The sequence below is a fragment of the Hippocampus zosterae genome, chromosome 1, assembly GCF_025434085.1.
Source record: "Hippocampus zosterae strain Florida chromosome 1, ASM2543408v3, whole genome shotgun sequence".
NCBI lineage: Eukaryota > Metazoa > Chordata > Actinopteri > Syngnathiformes > Syngnathidae > Hippocampus > Hippocampus zosterae.
In genome coordinates, this window is record NC_067451.1 from 11,191,120 (window position 1) to 11,212,676 (window position 21,557).

The window sequence follows — 21,557 nt, forward strand, 5'->3', positions numbered from 1 at the left end:
GTTGCACATTCAAGGAATGAGTTCAGATGTTGGACTGTGAAATTTTTAATTTTGGAATAAATTCACATTAAGAGTAAACAAGATTCACAAGCAGATCCCTTGTTCACAATCACGAACAAAAAGACGACACATCCCACAGGGGCCAAGGGGAAACGTGCGAATGCGCACGCGCGTGCGCTGAGATGACTTGAGCCAATGGAGTAACAGTCCAACCTATCTTTGCAAATCGAAATTTAAAAAAAAAACAACTCATTTTTTTAAACGTAAATCACAGCAGCAAAGCCTTTAACTAAAGTGGTCAAGTCTTCGAGGGAAGTCCGCTAAACTTGGACAACAACCCTTTCAACACAACATATCTGATGATATTGAGCAGCTTGTGCGAATAAAACACAGACTTGGCTTTCTGCAACAACAGATTGGACCGACAAGTGCATCAAAAGCAAAGCGCCAGAGGAGCGCTGGCTTGCTGTACATCACCATACATGGAGCGGAAAGCAGGTTAGCCGCCGACTACTACTCCCACACACACACACACACACACACACACACACAATCCAGAAAAAGACGTGTTTAAAAACATTGCTAACCTCCTCCACACACGCTAGACTTTCACACAAGGCGTTTACCTAAACACCTGGTCTTCGCTAAAACACATTCACGTGTCCATAAATAAGCTCCACGAGGAAATCAACAGCATAAATGTCACATTTTTAGAACCGACTCCCTTCAGCCCTGAAGGCCGAACAAATTCATCTTCTTTTGCAAAAAATAAAAGTCACTTCTTCACCGCAGCTCCACACCACGACTTCATGAAAAGTTAGTGAAAGTAAAATTAAAAAAAGAACAGTAAAAGTAAAGTTAGGTGGGGGGGGGGGTCTGTGGTGTAGAAACAGCAACAAATCATCACTTAATGACGTTTGGTGCATTGCTAAACATAGGTTGTGACTGTCAAGACTAGAAATAAAGGTAAGTAAAACATCAGGCGCACAGTGGAGGTGTGCGTGTTTGTGTGTGTGTTCTAGCCCACGGGTGCCCACGCCTTCCATCACTGGCGATCATTTCCACCAGTGATTGCACATGTGACCATGGAATGACTCTGAAAAATCAGAACACCACCAAAGCGGTTACGTCAGTGGAGAAAGTCGGGATCAAAGAATCCACCCCCCCCCCCCCACTTAAATTAACATTGTAAAGCTTCTTTTTTTTAAAAATTAAATCATACCTCATTTGTCAGTTTTTTTTTAAGATACAAGACGTTCGACAATTTTGAGTTGCAAGCCAAAAGTTGGGTGACTAGCATGAAAAGGTGGCAAGGTGCTTGAAGGTGTGTAATACCACTTGCAGTTCACAGTAAAAGTAAAAAAGGGAGGATTACAGTATGTATCATGTATTTAATCAAAACCGCATGTGTACCTTTTACCAAGGTCTATAGGCTTAATGCTAACACATAAGGCTAAACGACAAGCTAATGAAAATAGCATTGATGTTACGGTCCTTAAAAACCTTAAAACAAATTCTATTTGACCACGAGTGGTAGCGATGTATGCCGACAGCCGACATAGCAAGACTTATGGGCATATATTCTTTATCCTCTGCAAAAAAGCGACTTCTGTGTTCATTGTTAAAGCTACATGTAGTATGTATTATACAGCACCCTGGCTGTACACATCAGAAAAAGCAGCACAATCCCCATTCAGTTATCATGATACACAATGCAATATAATGATTATCATGGCAATACATATATTGGATTCATTTAAGTTTTGTTCAAGAACAATAGTCCTTTGTTTGACATTCTGATCAGCGTCTGATATGTTCATTGTTCCATACCTGTGATTGCCAATCAATCCGTCTCATCCTCCAGGTTGGCCTCCTTCTGATCGATGGGGACAACAGCAGTCCCTAACAAGCCCCGCCTCACAATGTAGGGGCACGAAGGTCCAGTGGGGATGTCTGCAAAACCTGCACAAGTCAAACCAGGCATGAGTAATCAATCAAAAATGTGTGTCATTTCTCCAATCGATCGATCCATCCATTCCCCATATTGCCCATCCAAGCTGACTTAGACAAAGCAATAAAAGTGCTGTTATTGCATCCTGTGGCATATTGGTAACAAGAAATTATGTTGAAATGAGCCAAGGAGCATAGTTTAGACAAATGTGGTGCTTTGCCACCATCTTGTGCCCTTTTGGTGCAAAGGAACTATGTTGAAGTGAGATAAGTAGCTTAATTTAGACAAAAGTATGGCTTTGTCACCATTTTGTGCCATATTAGGTTCAATGACCTATGCTGAAGGGAGCTTCATTTAGATAAAAAGTTGTACTTTGTTGCCATCTTGTGGCACAGTGCCAAAGGACTATGTTGATATGAGTTGAGAAGCTTCAGTTCACAAAATTACTGCTTTGCTACCATCTTATTGTGAAGAAAATATTTTGACGTGAGCTAAAGAGATTCATTTAGACTACAAAGCTTTGGTGCCAGGGCACAATGTAAGTCGAGGATATTAATTTCGACAAAAGTAGGGCTTTGCCACCATCTTATGGCACATTGGTGCCAAGGGAAGCCGTTGATGTGAGACGAGTGGCTTAATTTAGACAAAAGTAGTATGTTGCACCATTTCCTGGCATATGTGTGCAAAGTTCGCAATGTGTAACTATGCCGAAATGAGTTGAGTAGCTTCATTTCGTCAAAATGTAATGCTTTGTTTGTGGCTTCTACAGCAATTAATCTTTTTTGGGAAGCATTAATTATGGATGGAATTCTGCTATTTGCTTTACTTTGTGCTACAATTTTATGTCTCGTTTTTGGACTGTGGAAGGAAGCTGAAGTGTTCAGAGAAAACCCACACAAGCACGGTCAGAATACAAAAGGTCAGTGATGAATTTGAACCCCAAACTTCAGGACTGTGAGACAGACGTGTGAACCATTCTTATACGATGCTGCTTGTTTTTTGGGCTTTTTTTCCCCCTACCCAGCTGCAGATTATATATAGACAAAATCGTACCTTTCATGACAACTTCCGGGAGACCGTAGGGTTCATATTCGGTGTCGTCAAAAGCGGCAGACAGCTGCGTCCTGTTTCGCCGTATGCGCTCCGCCAGACGCACGGGGTCGGCCGGGATGGGGAAGGAAGAGGAAAAGAGCATTTTGTCTCCTGTCTTTTGCCCCGCAGATGGCGCAGCTTGAGGTACGTGTGGGGAAGCGTCGTCTAACTCTTCCTCCTCGGTCTCGGTCCCAGTATCAGTCTGCGTGTGCGCGCAGTGGCACTCAGGTGCCGACTCAGTGCCACCGGGGCACAGCTGCTCAGTTTGAGTGCTAACACTTATGGCCGGGCAGTCGGTGCTTATGCTCAAGTGTTTGGTCGCTGTCCAGCCACTTAAGTCGACATCGGATGTTTGCGGAGAGACTTTGCTGACGTGTTTCTGAGCCGTGTGTTGATCGGACAGCTTGTGCAGGCTTGAACACGGTTCTGACGGCTTTGGATCCTTTTCTGATGGCTGAATCACAAGAGAATGCTGGCATTGAAATCACCTGTTTTGTTTTCATCAGAGGCTAGCAGGATAGATGACACATTTCGCTGACAAAATTTCTTAAATCAGGGGTGGGCAAACGATTGTGCTGAAGGGACACAACACAGTTCACCTTTTTTTTTTAATGAACATCAGATAAGGGGACAGGGGGTTGAAATGTATCAGCAAAATAGTTCATTGGAGCATTGCTTAAAATCAATTCCATTACAAAATACAATTGAACAAAATGTACATCTTTACCTAAATGACTAAGTTTAATATTAATACTAATTTTGCTGTTAAGTTTAATAACAGCAAAATTAGTCGTGACAACATAAACGCTCAGTGGGCTGAATTCAACAATTAACCGTGAACAAACCATCATTCATTCAATATAATTACAGAATTCAGAAAGCATTCAATGTTTTAATCATGTAATTCATGGAGTTTAAAGTTTGTATTTTATTTCAGCTAAGATTCAGTCTGAGAGTTAGAAACAATTTCTTCTTTTACTTTTGTAATTAAGATGCTTTTTATGACTTTGCTTTTAAATGTCTTAAATTATTTTTGTAAAGCACATTGAGTTATTGTATGATATGTGATCTGCAAAGCTGCCTTTGCATAAAAAAGGGTTCATTTGAATTGGAACACTTTAACAGTGGACATTTTCCGTGCCATCAATAAAGACCTGGATTATGATAACACATCTTTTGAAAAGCTGTAAAATGCTATTAATAACTTTAACAGCTCATCACCCAGAAATATTTTGACTATAAGGAGTCTTGAAAATGAGCAACACATTAAGGAGCAGGCGTGTTTGTGTTTGAGTGTGAAACCAAGAAGCTTACTTGGCTCATGTCAGCCGGGGCATGGAGGACGCTATTCCCTGGCATATTTTTCTGTTGCATGCTGCAAGTATAAGCACAAACATTAAACATTCACAAGCTATTGAAACATTTATAGGTAAAAAAACATTTACATATTCTAACGGGTTGATCTGTATTAAATGACCAGAATCATTGATACAGCATGCATTTGATCTCATCTCATACTTTTATGTCGTGGACAGAAAGAAGTACAATGGTACCGTGAATTTAATATCCTTAGCCCGGTTACAGCTCCCCAGATCGCCACAATAAATAACAATTTACAAAAATTTGGCACGATATTGTATATAAACATAATAAAGGGGAGTGTAACCAGATTTATACAGTCCAATTACTTTAAGTGCTGTAGTAATTATCTCATTCAGTACCATTCAATTCCGGACCAAGTCTGAAAAGACGTTTAAAAACGTCTTTGGGAGTGAATGAGTTAAGATGTCTGTTGTACCTGGTGCAGAGCATGCGACCTTGCAGCCTGCTGGAGATGCAAGAGAGCAACACCTCATCCTCTCTTCTGACGACAAGCGCTGCGCTAGGATCTTCGGCGCTGTACTGCGTTGGTGTTTCCGATTGGCTGGGAAGGACCAGATCCAACGCAGAGGAGGGTTGAGAAGCCAGTCTCCAGATGGCCAACTCTTCAGCCTGCTGATGGGCCACCTCAGTGAGTTTCTGGAGCTCCCTTTGCAGCGCCACCACCTGGACAGGGAGGGAAGAACACTGCACTCAATGGATACTTTTTTTAATGATGACAAATCAGAATAAAGGACATTATACAGAGCCCAAGAAATATGGCAGAGTTCAGCCGAAACCCTCAAAATGTAATGTTTGGCCTTCTCTAACTTTATTTCAGTCTTTATACACACTGAGATTTAAAAATGCCAAACTATGTAGCAATTAAAAATGATGGAGCCAAGCAAAGCGTATGAAATTAAGCCATCTCACAATAACAGCATTCGATAAAAATTTTGATAATTCAGGCAGATGAATATTTCCTTCATCAGGCGTGAATAACAGAGATTATCAGGGTAGATATTTTTCCAGAAAGGATTTCTTTTTTTATATATAAAAAGTGAGCATGATTTAATATTTATAAGTTTCAGTGTTAGTTCATTCCACAATTTCGTACCGTTTCTTGAAAAGCAGTGCATTTTTAGTGTCGTTCTGACGTGCACTCGATGGAACTTAATGACCTGTGTGGTAGAAATAATTGCAGTTCTTTGCAACTCTTGAGCATTTAGTTATGGAAAAAATGCATCGTAAGGGATTGTTAAGGTCTACAATATCCAGAAGGTCTCTTCACCCGCAAGCTATGGACGGATACCTGTGTCTGCAGCTTGTCGATGATCTCATCCTGACTGCTTCCGATCGCTGAAGTGATGTCATGTGACACACCCGGTATGGTCGACAAGACCACACATCCCGAGTCTGACGGGATGCGAGTCTGTGTACTTTGTTTGAGAACTTGAACCTCATGGTGACGAGGTCGGGAAGCAACCACCAATGGTTGTCTGTTATCTGGATCGCACTCAGCACCGCCATTGATGCTTAGAGTTCTTTCAGAGCCTTCGAAGCCATGTGGCTGAATCGCTACATCGCCCGCGTCATTGGGTTTTGAAGTGACAGAAAACTCTGTTTTACAATTTGATAGGGGCTCTAAAGGACTCAGTGAGTCAAGAGCATCCTCCATTAGGCCTCCAATCTCCACCTCGCAAATGTTGTCCTTTTTTCTTCCCGCTCCCCCGTGCTCTCCCGTTATCTTGTCCTTGAGTGCATCCAGCTCTTGAATGCAGCGTTGCAGTTCTTCTCCCTGGCAGAGGAGGGCGCCGTCCTTCTCCTGCAGTTCAGCGAGAAGTCCCAAGACATACTGGCTCTGCTTCTCAAAGCCCAAGGTCAGCTGCTTGGTCTGACTGGTCAACTGAGAGGGGGAAGATTAGTAACGCATGAAGAAGTGGAAAAAGTCTTGCAATGAAGTGACAAAAAAAGAGGACGTAAAAAGTACTCACACGCTGTAAATAAATAGAGGTATAACAATAGAAATACTTGGGTAAAAAAAGATTCAACTTAGGTATTTAAGCAGCGGTAATGCAAAAGTAAAACAGGCCGACTGAAATAATGCGGTTGAATCAACTGAAATAATGTGGTTGCGCAAGTGTTCACACCCTCTTATAACTGTGTACGGGGCCGGGTTGAGAATAAACCAATCACTTTCAAACCCATGCTAAGCCAAACACGTCAAACCATTTTAAATTCAAATACTCAAGTAGGCCTTTTCTGGCTTTTTATGTACATTCTACATGTAGTATGTAAGGATTATTATTACTTGTTTTGAAACTGACTTCTATTTTGACATGCTCATAATTCTCTCCACCTTAACTGAGCTGCTCCAGCTGAATCAAAACCACCACCATGCTGCTTTACGATAGATATGGTGTTCTTTTGCGTTTGGCCAAACATGCCTTTTGGAGTAATGGTCAATAAGTTTGGCCGTGGCTTCACTGGGCCATTACAATTTTTTGACGCGTTGAAGAGATTTTGTTGTGGTCGGATGATTTTCTTGTAGACCACCTGGGACCTTAGACAAGGTGGAGGGTATTTGAAAAGACTACTAGTACATCTGAAAATTAGGGTAAACCCGAGGCACTTTAAGTGGTCGCAGGTGTAAGTAAGAGCTGATGTTGTATTTGAGAACTTATTCCTTTACCTGATTTTGAAGGGCAGTCAATTTAATTTGGAGGTGCTCAGCACGTTCCGTCTCCTGTGCATTTTCTGCCCTCAGTCGTTCAATCTCCCTGATGAGGTCGGAGGACGACGTCTCGTCCTTGGCGATATGATGGGAAGAGATGTCTTTCAAATCTGAGGCCACCGGCCCCGATCGTGACAGCTGAGACTGTTGTGTTGCCAGCGTGCTGAGCTGATTGGTCGATTGACGGAAGTGGGCATCGTGCTCCGGTGATGGCACCTGGTTGTCAGAGACGGTGACGTTGGAATGGCGTCTGTCACTGTGGAGTGTCGGGCATGTCAGTGGCCCGTTGGCTACCAAATTATCACCTAGTAGAGATTCTTCATCTTTGCTGCTCTTCAGTTCAGCAAGCTGAGCTGTTAGTTCTTCCAGCCTGGTGCTCAATTCTACCTTTGCTTCTCTCTCAGCAGCAGTAATTTGAGTCAGCTCGTCGTTTTCTCTCTCTCTCCTTTCTTGTTCTAAAGCCAGTTGCACTTTCACTTCCCCAAGTTGCTGCTTCAGCTGGAAGGTAAGCTGCATCATTTCCGTATCCCGGTCCTCTTGTGTCTGCCCGGTCCCGTTCTGTTCCTCCCTTTTCTCCAAAGCTGTCAAGGTCTCCCTCAACCTGTCGTTCTCGCTCTTCTCCCTCTCGAACTGAGCTTTCCATTGATTGTCCTGCTCCTCTCTCTCTGCACCCTGGCTGGCGTGTTTACGTCGGAGCTGTTTAAGACGCGTCCTGGCCTCCACTTCAGCACGTCGTTGGACTTCCAGGTCATCCAGTCGCTTCTGAAGCTCTTCGCGCACGTCACACAGCTCCGAACGCAATGAGGCGTTCTCCCTCTGGAGGTCATCGGTGCATGTCGTCTGTTCAGACTTCAGAGTATTGAGAATGATTGCGTCTTTCTCCACTTTAGCCGGGGCATTGTTAGACATCGAAGACTCTTTATCCTCATAGTTTCTTCCTTGGTAGGAACACTCAGTGTCTGCAATGATGTGCTCTGAATCAATGCCTTCTCCGGGCTCTCTGTCAGGTGGGTATGACACGGAAATCCCTGCCCTGTGCTGGACCTCTTCCTCTTGTTTCAGCACCCTCGGCTCAGCTCGTGGGGTGGAAGGCCTCTTGGTGTACGCAGATGGTCGAGTGTGGTGAGAGGAGAGTTGAGATGAGAAGCTCTGTCCAACAGGGCAAATCGGGACAAGCGGTGTGCAATCTGGGAGAGCTGCAGCCTTTTGTTCTAAAGTACAAAACCAACCATAGCACATGAGTGATTTTATTGCTTTTTTTCCTCCCCCCTCCCCCTGCAGTGCCTGCATGGGATTTCTCCGGGTACTCCGGTTACCTTTCCAAAAAACATAGGTAGGTTAATTCAACACTTGATGTTCCCAGCGATTGGTGGGCAACCAATTCAGGGGCTCCAGCACACCGGCAGCCCTCATGAGAAGAGGCTTGGATAATAGATGTATGAATTTATATAGTGTTTTAGTCATTCGTTTTCATAAGGAGTTAATTTTATTGCAAATAAATAATTTTTCCCCCTTTTTTATAATTTGAGTCACATACATTTGCAGGGTGTCCCTAAAACATGTACCGGTACTCGCCCTTTGACTGGCCGTTATGCGTGTATTTAATTTTATTTAAATTGAATACATTAACATTACATTTAAGATTTGGAATTTAAAGGAATAAAAAAAGGATTCTCCCTCTAGAAGCAAAACAATGAGTACATTTTAGACTATTTAATTGAATTGAATACAATTTTATTGCCAAATGTGCTGTACGTATGTGTAACATACAGCACAGATGAAATTTCTTCCCTCTCAACTAGCAGGTGGCAAAAATGGTAAAACATTTCTTTTTTTTTTTGTTTGCTTTCATTAACATACAAAACATCATACATTTATTCCACCTGAAACCAAAATTTAACTTAAATGACTTGAATGAGTCTGTGATAGGTTATACAGATGATATTAAAAGCTTTTTATATTATGGATGGGACTCAAACCCTTTATGTTACAACCCGGCGAAGGGAGACAGTAGTCAGCCGAAAACACTGTGTTGGGTTATGTACATTATGCTTTGACGCTCGGGTACAGTGAGTGTACTTGGTGCACCGTGCAGTTCTTTGAGAAGACGAAGAGCATCCGCTCGCTCTTCTGCCAGTTTGCTCGCGTCTTGCTCCAGCGCTCGCTCTCTCTTCTTGCTCTGCTCCAGACTTGCTGCCACAGCCTCTGCATCAAGCCTCACCTTCTAACAAACGTAAAGAAAGGGAATTGAAGCCTGTTAGTGACTAAGCTGTGCTTGAGTCCCGCCCCATGGCCATTTCTAAATGTCTTTGGAGTGCGTATCGAATGACAGTATCACACGACTAAGTGGGTGTTATATTCTTTGAGCTGAATGCAGTCAGCCTACACAATTTGTTGTATGAAAATCCATTTAACAGACTCAGGGTTGAATTCTGGATCCAACCCATGTTTACTTCCTATTGATTGTGCCTAATGTTGTAGAATTGCAAAACACAATTTTTACACCCGTTTTTATTTCCTCAACAGTGAACTGAGGATTTTTTTTAATGTGGAGAAATCATTACGAAATATTATCATAAATATATCGAAAATAAAAGGCACAATTTCCTACCATTATTTATTTAATACATTTCCTGGATGCACATTAAGAGTGCTGTTTAAAAATTTACAAAGTTCTGGTTGTCCAGTTAATGCATAATAGATGTTCGCAGACCATTTTGGATGGGCGTTATTGTCTTTTACCTTCAGTTCTGCTTGTATGTGTGTTTCCTTTTTCTGGCTCTCCTGCAGCTGTCCCTCTGTGAATTTGACTTTCTCCTTCAAAGACTCCAACTCTTTCTCCAGCATCAGCTTCTGTTGAGACAGCTGAGATGGGAGAAATTAGGCATCAGGTACTTGATTACTACTACTACAAAAAAAAAAAGAAGTACAAGGGGTGAGCATAATGTGAAAAATGCTTCAATAAAAGAGAGAGCAATAATGAATGGCTACTGTAGATGTGAATGAGGAGGGCAGGTGCAAGAACAAATGCAGGAGCCCAATTAGAGATCAGAGACAAGAACTGAATAGAACGAAAATGAAAAACCTGTTTGTAGCGGAAATGAAGCCAATTGTGGTATTCTCCTTGTGTCAAATACATCAAATTTTATCTGCATGTTATTGTGCTGAAATCAACAATATTTAGTCATTGTTAAGTATGTAAATATTGTACAGTGACACAAAAGGTGTGTTTATTTCCTGTTTTGAAAATAATTACTTGGAGAAAACAAAATCAAATAAGAGTGAGACCACATTCATGCATCCACATTAGTTCCAAGAGCAACAATGAAAGCGGGTGATTAATGTTGAAAGAGTCTTCCACATTCATCCAGAGGCGAACCTTCACCTTGGGGCTGATGATAGTTTTCTCTACACTCAACATTCCTTTATATTGTCGCTGTCGGGCGGAATCCTCACTTCTTTAAAACAAACCAAGCGCCACATCGTTCAAGCTAGTATTTTATCATATACTTCATTATAATGCTAATGTTAAGTAGGCTGGAATATACGTTGATTTATTATGTTGTCAGTGATTGAAATAGTAGAACATCAGAGTCTGCACTCACACCGACCGCAACCAGATTAAAAAAAAAACCTTTGTACAAAAGAAGCAAATAGCATCTTCCTAAACTCGTTTTTCAAAAGTTTTAGAGACAAGAGTGATGCAATCATTTTCACAATAAGATGAGTAAGCCATTTAATAAGCATAAATGACACCGATGACCTCCTCCTAAAAGTGAAGCATTACGGCTTTCCAGTTTCAACAAAATAGGCTTACTATTTTTGTTTAACTCATTCAGTACCAGCCAATTCTGGACCAAGTCTGAAAACGTCTTTGGGAGTGAATGAGTTAATAGTGTCCAAAAAAAAACAACCATCCAGAATTTCGATCGTGAGGCGACAATGCTGTGAGGGAAGAGGCGGAGTTTAGTGACACTTCTTGGACACTTCAAGAGAGTTCAGAGGTCTGTTCGCAAGCTATTGTCAACACTTGGAATTGGTTAATAATGCGTAAAAATAACAGAAAATAACAGTGTTGATTTGTGAAAATATATTAATTTGCCCATGTTGGGACAGATGAGGACTATGCCCGACAGTGACAACATATATAAGTAATAGCAAATTAAATCACAAGATTGGTCATGCTGATATTGCATCTTCACCATTCTGGCATGCCTTAACATGTCGTGCTGAGAACGACAATGAGTTATGTTTTGACGTCACACTGCCAAACACAATGCTTTTCTGCGCCTTTACTTTACCTTGGCCGCTCAACCTTTCCACTGGGGAAAAGAAACAGTGCGAAGAGGAAAGGGAACGAGCAGTAATTAGAGGAGGTGGAAGGAAAACACAAAGCGAGAGTGAGCGATAGTGAATAAGAGAGCGAGTACAAAGGAAAGACGCAAGCTTGCGTGACGAAGCAAGATAAGTTTATTGACCTTTGCCACAGATAATTGGGGAGGCATGGAAGGGAGAAGACGTGTGGAAAGATAAGCAGAAAACAGCACCAGACAATAAGCTGTTTATGCAGGAGCATTTGTGTTTGAGGCAGTACAGCATTAGCGGAGGACTAACTAGCCTCTCACCTTGTCAGCTTGGGCCTGCAGGGCATTGTGAAGCATCCTGGCCTGCTGCAGCTCCTGGGTGAGTTTATTCACTTCCTGGTGATGTTGCTTCTCCATGCACTGCTTTTCCATCTGAAGCTCCATCAGATCCTAAACGCAAGCCAACAAGCGCGTGACGCAACATATAGGATTTTTGGGCGTCATCTCTTGTCGTCAGTGATAGACAGAGACTGGAAGAGTCACAGTAAGGCATCAATGTGTCATATTAAGTTCACTTGTGAAGATTAGAATGCATTTCAGTTTGGCCCTGAAATGTCACTATCCCTAAAATGTTTTGAGTTGTGTGCTCTAGTTACTTAGAAAAACTGCTATGTCACAACTTTCTGTTAAATAGTTCACTATAATATTACACTTTGTAGAAACATGCAGTATTGACAAAATTAAAAAGTATGTAAAAAAAGTAAATGAGGGAGACTGTCACAAATGCTCAGTGTGGCAAAATAGTATTAGGAATTTATGTATTTGAGAACTGTCTTTTTTCCCCCCGTTTGTCTACATGAGATGCTCCACTGTTTGTGTTCAAATATCGATTACTTTAAGGGAGTGGAAAACTGTGACACCGATGCTACTCGTTTTGTGGCATTTTACGTTGTTTATTTGCGTCAAGCTTAAAGGATTCAGTTTGATATATTGTGCAAAGCTGTGTGGTAGGTTTGAACAGAAAATGTCTAATCCTCTCTTTTATGTTTAATTTGACAATAGTTGTGCAATGATTAATCGATCACTCCTGATTAATTGTCAAATTAATCAATATTTATTTTGATCATCAATTAACTGGTTTGCGACATTTGTTTCATTTGAAATTGCCCAAATCGTTGGAATGTGTGCATCTCAACATGAAATATTCTTAGGTTTTTCCTCATCCTTCATTAGCACATACTAATTTATCATTTTGAATCGCATTATGGGCTGGTTCAAATGTGATTTGAGGTATATTTTGGCAATTGGACCCTGGACACCACTGTCTTCAGCAGCAGCAACAGCGAGACCTACTTTATTCCCCAGTCCACCTCACCCGCTGATGCTGCTTGTCCAGCTCCTTAGTGCGCTGTTGGTGCTGCAGTCGACTGCTCTCAGCATTCTGCCGCTGACATTTGAGCTCCTCTTGAAGCTGCTTGAGCCTCTGCTCGGCTCCCAATGCCTGCAAGGGGCATAAAGTACCCATCCATTCAATTTCTGTTGAGCTTTATTCCAGAAACTGGTTGCAGAGTCAAACAATAACTTGACTAACTTTGACAAGGAATGACTATAGAATATTTAGAAATGGGCAAACAAAGACACTACTAACGGAGTATTGTGCTAAGCTCAGCTTTTTCGGACATTTTCTTTTGATTGTTCTACAGCCCCTGGTGGAACAAGGGGGATGTTTTTACAAACAAAATGCCTTGAAAGCTTGGGAAAACAGTACAGAGGGAAATATTCTCCTTTCAGAGGAGAAACAATGGACTTAACAAATGAAAGGATAACTACTGAATGATGACACGAACAGAGTCGGAGAGCACTGCAAGTACAGAGATCCCTCGCTACTTCGCGGTTCCTTTATCGCGGGTTCAGGGCATCTCAGATTTTTTCCAACATATTAAAAAAAAATTATATATATATATATATATATATATATATATATATATTGTTTTAACATTACATGGAGTACAGTACTGTATATGTTGCTCTATGTGACTCGCTGTTGTTTTGCAGCTTCTCGCCGGACCGTATGCAGACTTAAAAAAAAAAATGTTACCCGTTTATGTTAATTCGCGTAACTTAGCGGATTTTCGTTTATCGCGGGTGGTTTTGGTCCCCATTAACCACAATAAACGAGGGATTACTGTAGTACTCGGAGTACAATTGTTGTTACCCGTTCGCTCTCCTGACTGATTCGTGTGTGCGCCACACTGAGTTCGTTGTGCGCTCTCTGCAGGCTGAGCTCTGTGGAGGCCATCTTCTTCTTGCCTTGTGCCATTTCGTCGTGAAGTAACTTCAGCGTCTCCGCCTTTACACTCAGCTCTTCCTCCAGAGACGCCGTATGACGCCGCATTTGTGACAAAAACGCTGACGGACGGAACAGAGACTCGGATTATGGGCGAGAATTACTCATGTGTTTTCCTGTGCTGGCTATTAAAAAAGTCTCTTCATGGCAAAAAAGAAAAAAAAGTGTCCATTGAATGCACTGACAAAGGATCCAGTGCCAAATGGTGCAAACAGTACACCAGCATTACAAATGTATTCATTGATGATTGTGATGTGTCCCATATACAGAGATCAATAGTTCTTTGTGCAACCCTGGAGGCAGTTTATCACTCAGGTATAACAGTAGCACGGCATTCCTAGCTTGACATAAGAGGAGCTGTTTCTGACCTGAGAAAACATGCAGTAGGTTTTATCTTACCAGTATCTTGCTGGGACTGTAATAAACACACACACACACACCTTAGGTAAACACTGCAACAGCACTTTTCTGTGCAGAGAGCCACTCAAGAAAAGGCCGCTTGTAGGAGCGTGTGGAAAAAAAATGTGATCTCGATATAAAAAGTGTTCATGTACTTTGGAGCTAAAATTATTTCAAGTCTGATTCAAGACTGATTCAAGTTTGATTGTAAGCTCACAGTTCTCACTTGGATCTCAAGGCACGTGTGCATGTCTCCAGTAAACTGTCCAAATGATAATTGGGTGTATTTTCTGACCGCTTTTTGTGGCTCTACTTTTCCGCACTCACTGTCTGCTTGTGGGCTAAGGTCTTTCTCCCTCTCGGGTGCCTCCTTCTTTGACCAGCGGTCAGCAGCGGGCGTCTGGGGAGATGACGGAGATGCTCTCCTGGCCGCTGGCCTGGGGTCATCCCGCTCCCACGGAAACGCAGCCAAGGGAGTGGCGAAAGAGTCGGATTGGTTCGATGGGCGGCTGCGGGGCGTGGTCTTGGGTTGCCGCGGCAGCGAGGCAGCTGAAGCGTCGGGGAACTGGAGCCGCAGCTGAAACAGGACACAGATGACGAAGGTTTTTCAGCCAAACTAACTAAACAAAATTAAACACTCACACATTAGAGGCTCTCGCACAATCTATTTATGTAACTCAACAGCACATTCTGTTCGTACTTACTCGAATGGGTGGGGAGCTGCGCGACTCCTCATTCTGCACCGTCCTCTCATCCTTTCGGCTCCCTGAAGGACAAAAACAAAGCATTTGGAACAGAGCCTGTTAGGAACAAATGAGTCGTTCAACCAGAAGAGGAATGAAGACAGAGAAGTGGTCTCAGGACGGAAGAGACAAGACATCTCAGTCCACAGGGACAATGGGCCTGGGAAAGAAGAGGAGCTCTGGGATTTCACATGTCACTTCTCATGTCACTCTGAAGGCAGCGGCAGCACAGAGAGACTGAACCAAAACTATTCTTATATTTTTGACAGTGTCGAAAAGATGTTACAGGTACAGTCAGTTAAAAACTGCACGTCTCTGTCATGTGATATGGTCATTATAAAATCAGCCCATACATAAGTCAGCCAAAATGAGTCTGAAACAATCATCTTAAGAGGGGAAAAGGCAAATAACAAGAGCCAAAAAGTACAGACAGCTTCCAAGAAAAATAAAAAGCTACCTCAAGCCCGCACTGTGTAAAGTAATATAGCGAGAGGTTCTCAAGTGAGGCAATGAAGCCATCAAAACAGTTTTAGCACATGCAACTGGATTTAAATCAAAGACGAGTATCTGGAGATTGCCAAAACAAGCAATGAATTCCTGGCTTCCTTTTCAGTCATCTTATCTCTGTGGCCGGGCAAAATGTTGCTTTACCCACAACAGCTTGCCGAAAAATCAGTATCTCAGGACTCGTGGTCAGTTTGAGGGGTGTACCGTGGTGATCCCATGGCGAGCTTGTACTCCAGCAGGGTGTGGAGAAAGGAGTGCTGTCAGCAGATCTGTTGCTGTTTTGCAGCTTCTCTAGCTCTGCCTCCAGCCTGCAAGGAGCGGGCATGATTGTCAATGAACCCATCTTTAGTTACATCACCTCGTTAATTTGATCGTCTTGTGCTGCACCTTTTAATTTCCTGGGTAAGTTTGTTGTTGAGGGACCGGGAGGCTTCGAGCTGGCCCTCCAAAGAACAGACTTGGGCCTGTTTGGTCTGAAGCTCCTGGGTGAGGCGATGCCCGCCGTTCACTGCCACCTGAGCCTCCTCACAGGCACTCTGGAGCTCCTTGCGCACCGCGTGGAGCTCCACACGCACCTCCTCATACTAGAGAGTTCCAGAAGAAATGATGAACTGTGTGATAACATACCAACATCAACACCAAAATTCCATCGAAAACCCCTTGTGAATTCTTTTAATGTGCGCCCTTGTGAAAAGAATGACATTTCAAGATCAAGCCAGGGTATTTTGGCAGGCAGACAAATATTGCAAAATAACTGCACTGAATCGCACTTTTTATCCATCCATTTTCTGATCCTCTTATCCTCACAAGGGTCCTGGGGCATGCTGGTGCCTATCCCAGCTGTCTTTGGGCAGTAGGCGGGGGACACCCCAAACCAGTTGCCAGCCAATCGCGGGGCACACAGACACAAACAACCATCCGCGCTCACACTCACACCTAGGGACAATTTAGAGTGTTCAATCAGCTTGCCATGTATGTTTTTGGAATGTGGGATGAAACCGGAGTACCCAGAGAAAACCCACGCAGGCACGGGGAGAACATGCAAACTCCAAGGCCGTAGCTGGAATCGAACCCGGTACCACTGCACTGTGAGGTTGACGCGCGAACCACTCGACCACCAAGCCGCCCTAGCACTTTTCAAATCCGAAAATAAATAGATAAATGGAACGGAGCGTTAATGGTAACCCTGTAATCAGCACAATGCATTACTTACTGTTGACGTACTGTACATCAGTAAAAGACGGGTGCTGTAGTTAAAATTAATATCATAATCGATTAAGAGTGGCATCTCTCACTTCATGTTTCAAGTGTTGTAAATTTTTTTGTATTTAATTTGGTAATTCTTTCATGCACCACGATGGGGAGCCCTCGTACCACACTTTGACAATTACTGCTCAGGTTGCTTGGGGAACACGAAAGAGCGGCTGCTTGTACCTTGACAGTTTGTTTGTCATGGCTAACGTGGATGTTGTCCAGTTGCAGCTGCTTCTGCTTGTTCTCTCTGGACAGACGCTCGTGGTGGGTCTGCAATTCCTTCACCTTTTGCAGAACCCGTCCCGACAGGCCTGCGGTCCAGTCCTCCTCGGCCCAGCTCATCGCTCTCTTTGCCTAGGCCTGTTGAAAGAACACTTTTTTTTAGCTTTGTGTATATTATCCGCAACTGTCCGTTTAGTCCAGGGGGGCTAATACATGATAGCAACACCATTTTAAGAACCACTGGATTAGTTTAATGTAGCACCTCCCTCATAAGCACCTGGAGTAGCCAGGATCCCAATCGGCAGCAGCCGGAGTTAATGAAAGGGAGCGACACAGAAGCAGGAAGTATACGCCTTTTGCATAAGCTATTGGTGGTTGAGAGTGTCAGGACAGTGAATCCTTCCTACCTTGCCTCCCGATATGTGTTATGAAATTGATCACCAAGGACGACATTCCGGGCTTGTCACCAGCAAGACAACTATGACTCAATGTTTTACAACAACTGAAGCATTTCGAGGTTGAAAATAAATCACACATTTCCAGATGTGTGACACTCTACAATGTGCTTTCTCATCTTGGAAAGGACATTCCTGCACATGTAAACAGCAAGGTTAATAAAAGGTCAAAGCGGGAATGAAGAAATGCCTGATTTTAAAATGACAGCCTAACCAAACCTGTTAAGAGAATCATTGTCAACTTGATTTAATGTCCTTCTGCCTCGAGGCAATGCTCACAATACTCAGGAATGACAACTGCCCATAACAATACCTCAAGTAATAATTGACTTCAGACTGCACTGTTTTTGTTTTTTAATCCCCAGGAGGGAATTTTGGTGCACATGACATAAGAGAAGCTTGCCCTTAAATAGGGCTTAAATAGGACAAAAGAGAAGCTTGCCCTTAAATAGGACTAAATGAGTAGAGGACCACCAGTAGTTCCCAAACATCTCTCCCCACAACTCATTGCAACATTTTTTGGGGTCACCAGTGGGACTTAAACCGAGACTCTCAGCTTCTAATTCCCAACAGATGGGCTCCCCAATCTGCATTTTGTCTGTTTGGATAAAGGACAATTGCATTAAAAATATCATTTATGTTGAGGAAAAAAAGCCGGTTATTAAAGCAAGTGTCCCCTTTCATACTATAACTTCTTCTTTTGTCGCCACTTTTGGTGAAGACAGCCCCCACCCCCTGATCCCCAGGACATATATGTCCAGTCCGTTATTCAACAGGCCAACAACATTTTCGACATGTGCTACACTCCCAATTCAAGCTCCTCAACTCGGGAAGGAGGTATCGGAGTCCTCTCTGCAAATTAAACCAGTATAAAAACTCATTCACACCGCAGGCTATCATCTTAATTAACAAACAATTAGAGGGAGGCAGACAGACAAGCAGGAGGACATGAGGGCAGAGTGGGGTGTGCATATGCCTGTAATGTATTGTCCAATGTGTGTAGAGTACATATTGTCCCGCACCATATGTATTGCCCAATGTTATGTTGTGTATTGTATGTGGTATGTATTGCCCAATGCATGTAGCAGCACAGAGGGCCTGTCATCTGAGATAAGTTTCTCCTATGGGAGACCAAATAAAAGTGTTTTAGGCAAATTTTTACCATCCTTCCTCACGCTTTCCTTGCTTCCTTTTCATTTTTATTTTCTTCCTTCCTTCGTGTGTCCTTCCTTGAGCAGTCTTTCTGTCTTCGCATCTTTCCTTCCTTTTATACGTCCATCTATCCCTCATCCAACCTCCCTAACTTGATCTTTCTTTTTATACATCTCTCCTTCCTTCCACCTGTTTGATTAGGCCTCTCCCTTTCCTTCATCCTTTTTTTTCAAACTTTCCTTCGTAACATTCTTTTTTCCTTTATCCAGCCTTCCTTCCTTTACAACATTGGTCCAAGTTTCATTCATCAGATATACTTTTATCCATCCTTCCTTTTATACCCTTCTTTAAGTTAATTTAAAGGAGTGTGTACTGACTTTGACCCACTCCTTATAGGAATATGTGTGTGTGTTTGTGTGACGGGAGAAGGCAGAGATGAGCAGCTGGACATTGATCCCCCCCAACTCGGCAGCTGATCGCGAGCGACAGACAGCGACGGCCTGTGTGACAAAAGCCGAGTGACGGCCATTGGTTATAGTTTCCCATTAAGTGTAAATAAAATGTTTGGCATTATAACCTCTGACGATCCGTCATAAGTGGCAATGTCGAAGGAGCTGCCGTATGCTAAAGGCTACAAAACACACACACACACACACACACACACACACACAAAAAGAGGCTACTTACGGACCATCCACTTTTCGAGGAGTTGACAAAAGGGCGCCAACGGGCAGACAGCTTCACGCCTCGTCGCCTTCCGGTGTAGAAACAAACGCCCCGCTTTCGAGTCCAAATTGGAGGATTACATTGTCCGTTCGTGGTCGTCTGGTATTGCTGTTTTCCCTCACAAGATAACAGGTAACAGATGGATGCGGCGCGTCGCGTGCAGCTGACAAGCGGACAGGAGAGCCAGAAAGAGGTTGTGACACGAGGCAGGGCGGGGTGTAGTGACGTACTAGGAAAGTCCTTTTTTGGGAGGGAGGTCCTCGTGGTTCAAACACAAGCTCGGGTGGTCTCTCGTGGACAGATGCGGAAGTGTTGCGTGACTGCTTGCGTCAACAGATGCGGGCCGGACTGGACAAACTCAGTGATTGAACCAAATCAATTTGGCGAAATTAGTTTTTGTCCCCGCCCCTTTTTCCCATTTTCATATACAGTAAAACAGATTATCTTCCAATTATACAGGCTCATAGTTCTCATTAATTCAATTAGAGCATACAATGAGATATTTCAGAATTTCCACATTTTTCAGTCATGGTGATTTTTTTCCTAATCCTAATCCTAATTCCTATCCCTGTTTTTGTTATTTTCGTTTGTTTTTGGCGACCCTGAGCGGCTTACTTACACGAGGGAAAAGTTGCTGCGCATTGGGGAGTCTACGCTCGGTCTTTTTTCACCAGCACACGAAAATCCACAAGGTTTTTCGGAGCTAATCGCGAGCGGAGCGGCTGCGCTGTACGGAGCATGGAGACGCCGCCGGAGGAGGGGGAAGCGAGCCGGCGTGCTCGTCAAGCTCAGGCAGCGAGGATTTCGAACCCCGCTCCCATCGATCCATCTTGCTAATCTACGATCTCTGCCAAACAAGATGGACGAACTTATTCTCCTCACAAAGACCAACAAAACATTTGCACGTTCTGCTGCGCTCTGCTTCACTGAAACCTGGCTCAGTGACCGCCATCCAGATCCCGCGCTACATCTACCCGGCTTCCGCCTTCTCCGAGCCGACCGCGACACGGAGCTATCGGGGAAATCGAAGGGTGGTGGGATTTGCTTCTATATCAACGAAGAATGGTGCACTGATGTCACGAAGCTCGACGCACACTGCAGCCCGGACCTGGAGTCGCTGTCTTTAAACTGCAAGCCATTCTACTCGCCACGTGAGTTCACCTCCTTTTTACTAGTCGGTGTTTACATTGCGCCACAAGCTAACGCTAACACGGCGATACAAACGCTAGCCGAACAAGTAAACAAACTCGAACTAAAATACCCAGAGTCACCCCTGATCATTTTGGGCGATTTTAATAGAGCACATCTTAACCGTGAACTTCCCAGATATAAGCAGCACATCGACTGTTTCACCAGAGAAGGCAACACTCTAGACCACTGCTATACAACAATCAAAAATGCATACCGATCGGTCGCCCGTGCAGCATTGGGTCTTTCTGACCACAATTTAATCCACTTAATACCTACATACAGACAGAAACTCAAATGTGTTAAACCGGTTGTTAAGACTGTGAAAAAATGGACAGATGAAGCAAAGCTAGCTCTACAAGAATGCTTAGATTGCACTGATTGGGGCGTCTTTGAAACTTCAACGGGCACACTGGATGAATACACAGACACTGTAACATCATACATCAGTTTCTGTGAGGACATGTGTGTACCAACGAAGTCCTTCCGCTCGTTTAACAATAACAAGCCATGGTTTACTCCCAAACTCAGGCAACTCAGGAAAGAGAAAGAGGCCGCATTTAGAAGTGGAGATCGGGCACTGTACAAACATGCCCGAAACCAATTGACAAAGGAAATTAACATCGCAAAGAGAAGCTATGCAGAGAGGCTGAAAAACCAGTTCTCTGCTAACGACTCTGCATCTGTATGGAATGGCCTGAAAGCAATCACTAACTATAGAATGCCATCCCCCCAAACAGTGAACAATAAGGGTCTTGCTAATGAACTAAACATGTTTTTCTGCCGATTTGAAAAGGACACCCCCATTTCCCACACACACCCACCTCTACCAGAAACCACTCTACCTAGCCCCCCACCCTCTTTTTCTCCACTACAGATCCACGAACAGGACGTGAGACGGCTCTTCAAGCAGCAAAAGATCAAGAAAGCTCCGGGGCCCGACAAAGTGTCCCCCTCCTGCCTGAAAGTCTGCGCTGACCAGCTGGCTCCGGTCTTCACACAAATCTTCAACAGATCCCTGGAGCTGTGTGAGGTCCCATCCTGCTTCAAACAGTCTACCATCATCCCAGTTCCCAAGAAATCGGCAACATCGGAACTGAACGACTACAGGCCTGTCGCCCTGA

At 43.4% G+C, this 21,557-nt stretch overlaps 1 protein-coding gene and 1 long non-coding RNA gene across 4 annotated transcripts; one reads left to right on the forward strand and one right to left on the reverse strand.

Annotated features, from left to right (window-relative positions):
• Positions 1-29: 29 nt before the first annotated feature.
• On the reverse strand, positions 30-19,448 carry si:dkeyp-115e12.6 (centromere protein F). Of its 3 annotated transcripts, none has more exons than XM_052086611.1 (18): positions 19,211-19,448; positions 16,871-17,050; positions 15,824-16,020; positions 15,641-15,744; positions 14,891-14,952; positions 14,514-14,763; positions 13,656-13,849; positions 12,816-12,941; positions 11,762-11,890; positions 9,879-10,001; positions 9,225-9,360; positions 7,095-8,347; positions 5,715-6,308; positions 4,842-5,089; positions 4,358-4,418; positions 3,005-3,497; positions 1,831-1,962; positions 30-1,096 (listed from the first exon to the last, which is right to left on the reverse strand). In XM_052086611.1, the coding sequence occupies exons 2-17, from the start codon at positions 17,030-17,032 to the stop codon at positions 1,844-1,846; spliced, it is 4,251 nt and encodes a 1,416-aa protein (XP_051942571.1). In that variant the 5' UTR covers positions 17,033-17,050; positions 19,211-19,448; the 3' UTR covers positions 30-1,096; positions 1,831-1,843. The 3 variants fall into 3 exon arrangements, with proteins under 3 accessions (XP_051942571.1, XP_051942647.1, XP_051942716.1); XM_052086687.1 differs by having other exon boundaries at positions 19,207-19,448; XM_052086756.1 differs by lacking the exons at positions 30-1,096; positions 1,831-1,962; positions 3,005-3,497; positions 4,358-4,418 and adding an exon at positions 5,520-5,583 and having other exon boundaries at positions 4,904-5,089.
• LOC127593540 (uncharacterized) lies at positions 11,674-13,831 on the forward strand. Its single transcript, XR_007960451.1, has 2 exons — positions 11,674-11,819; positions 13,719-13,831. It is a non-coding gene; the product is annotated as an uncharacterized LOC127593540 (long non-coding RNA).
• Positions 19,449-21,557: the final 2,109 nt, after the last annotated feature.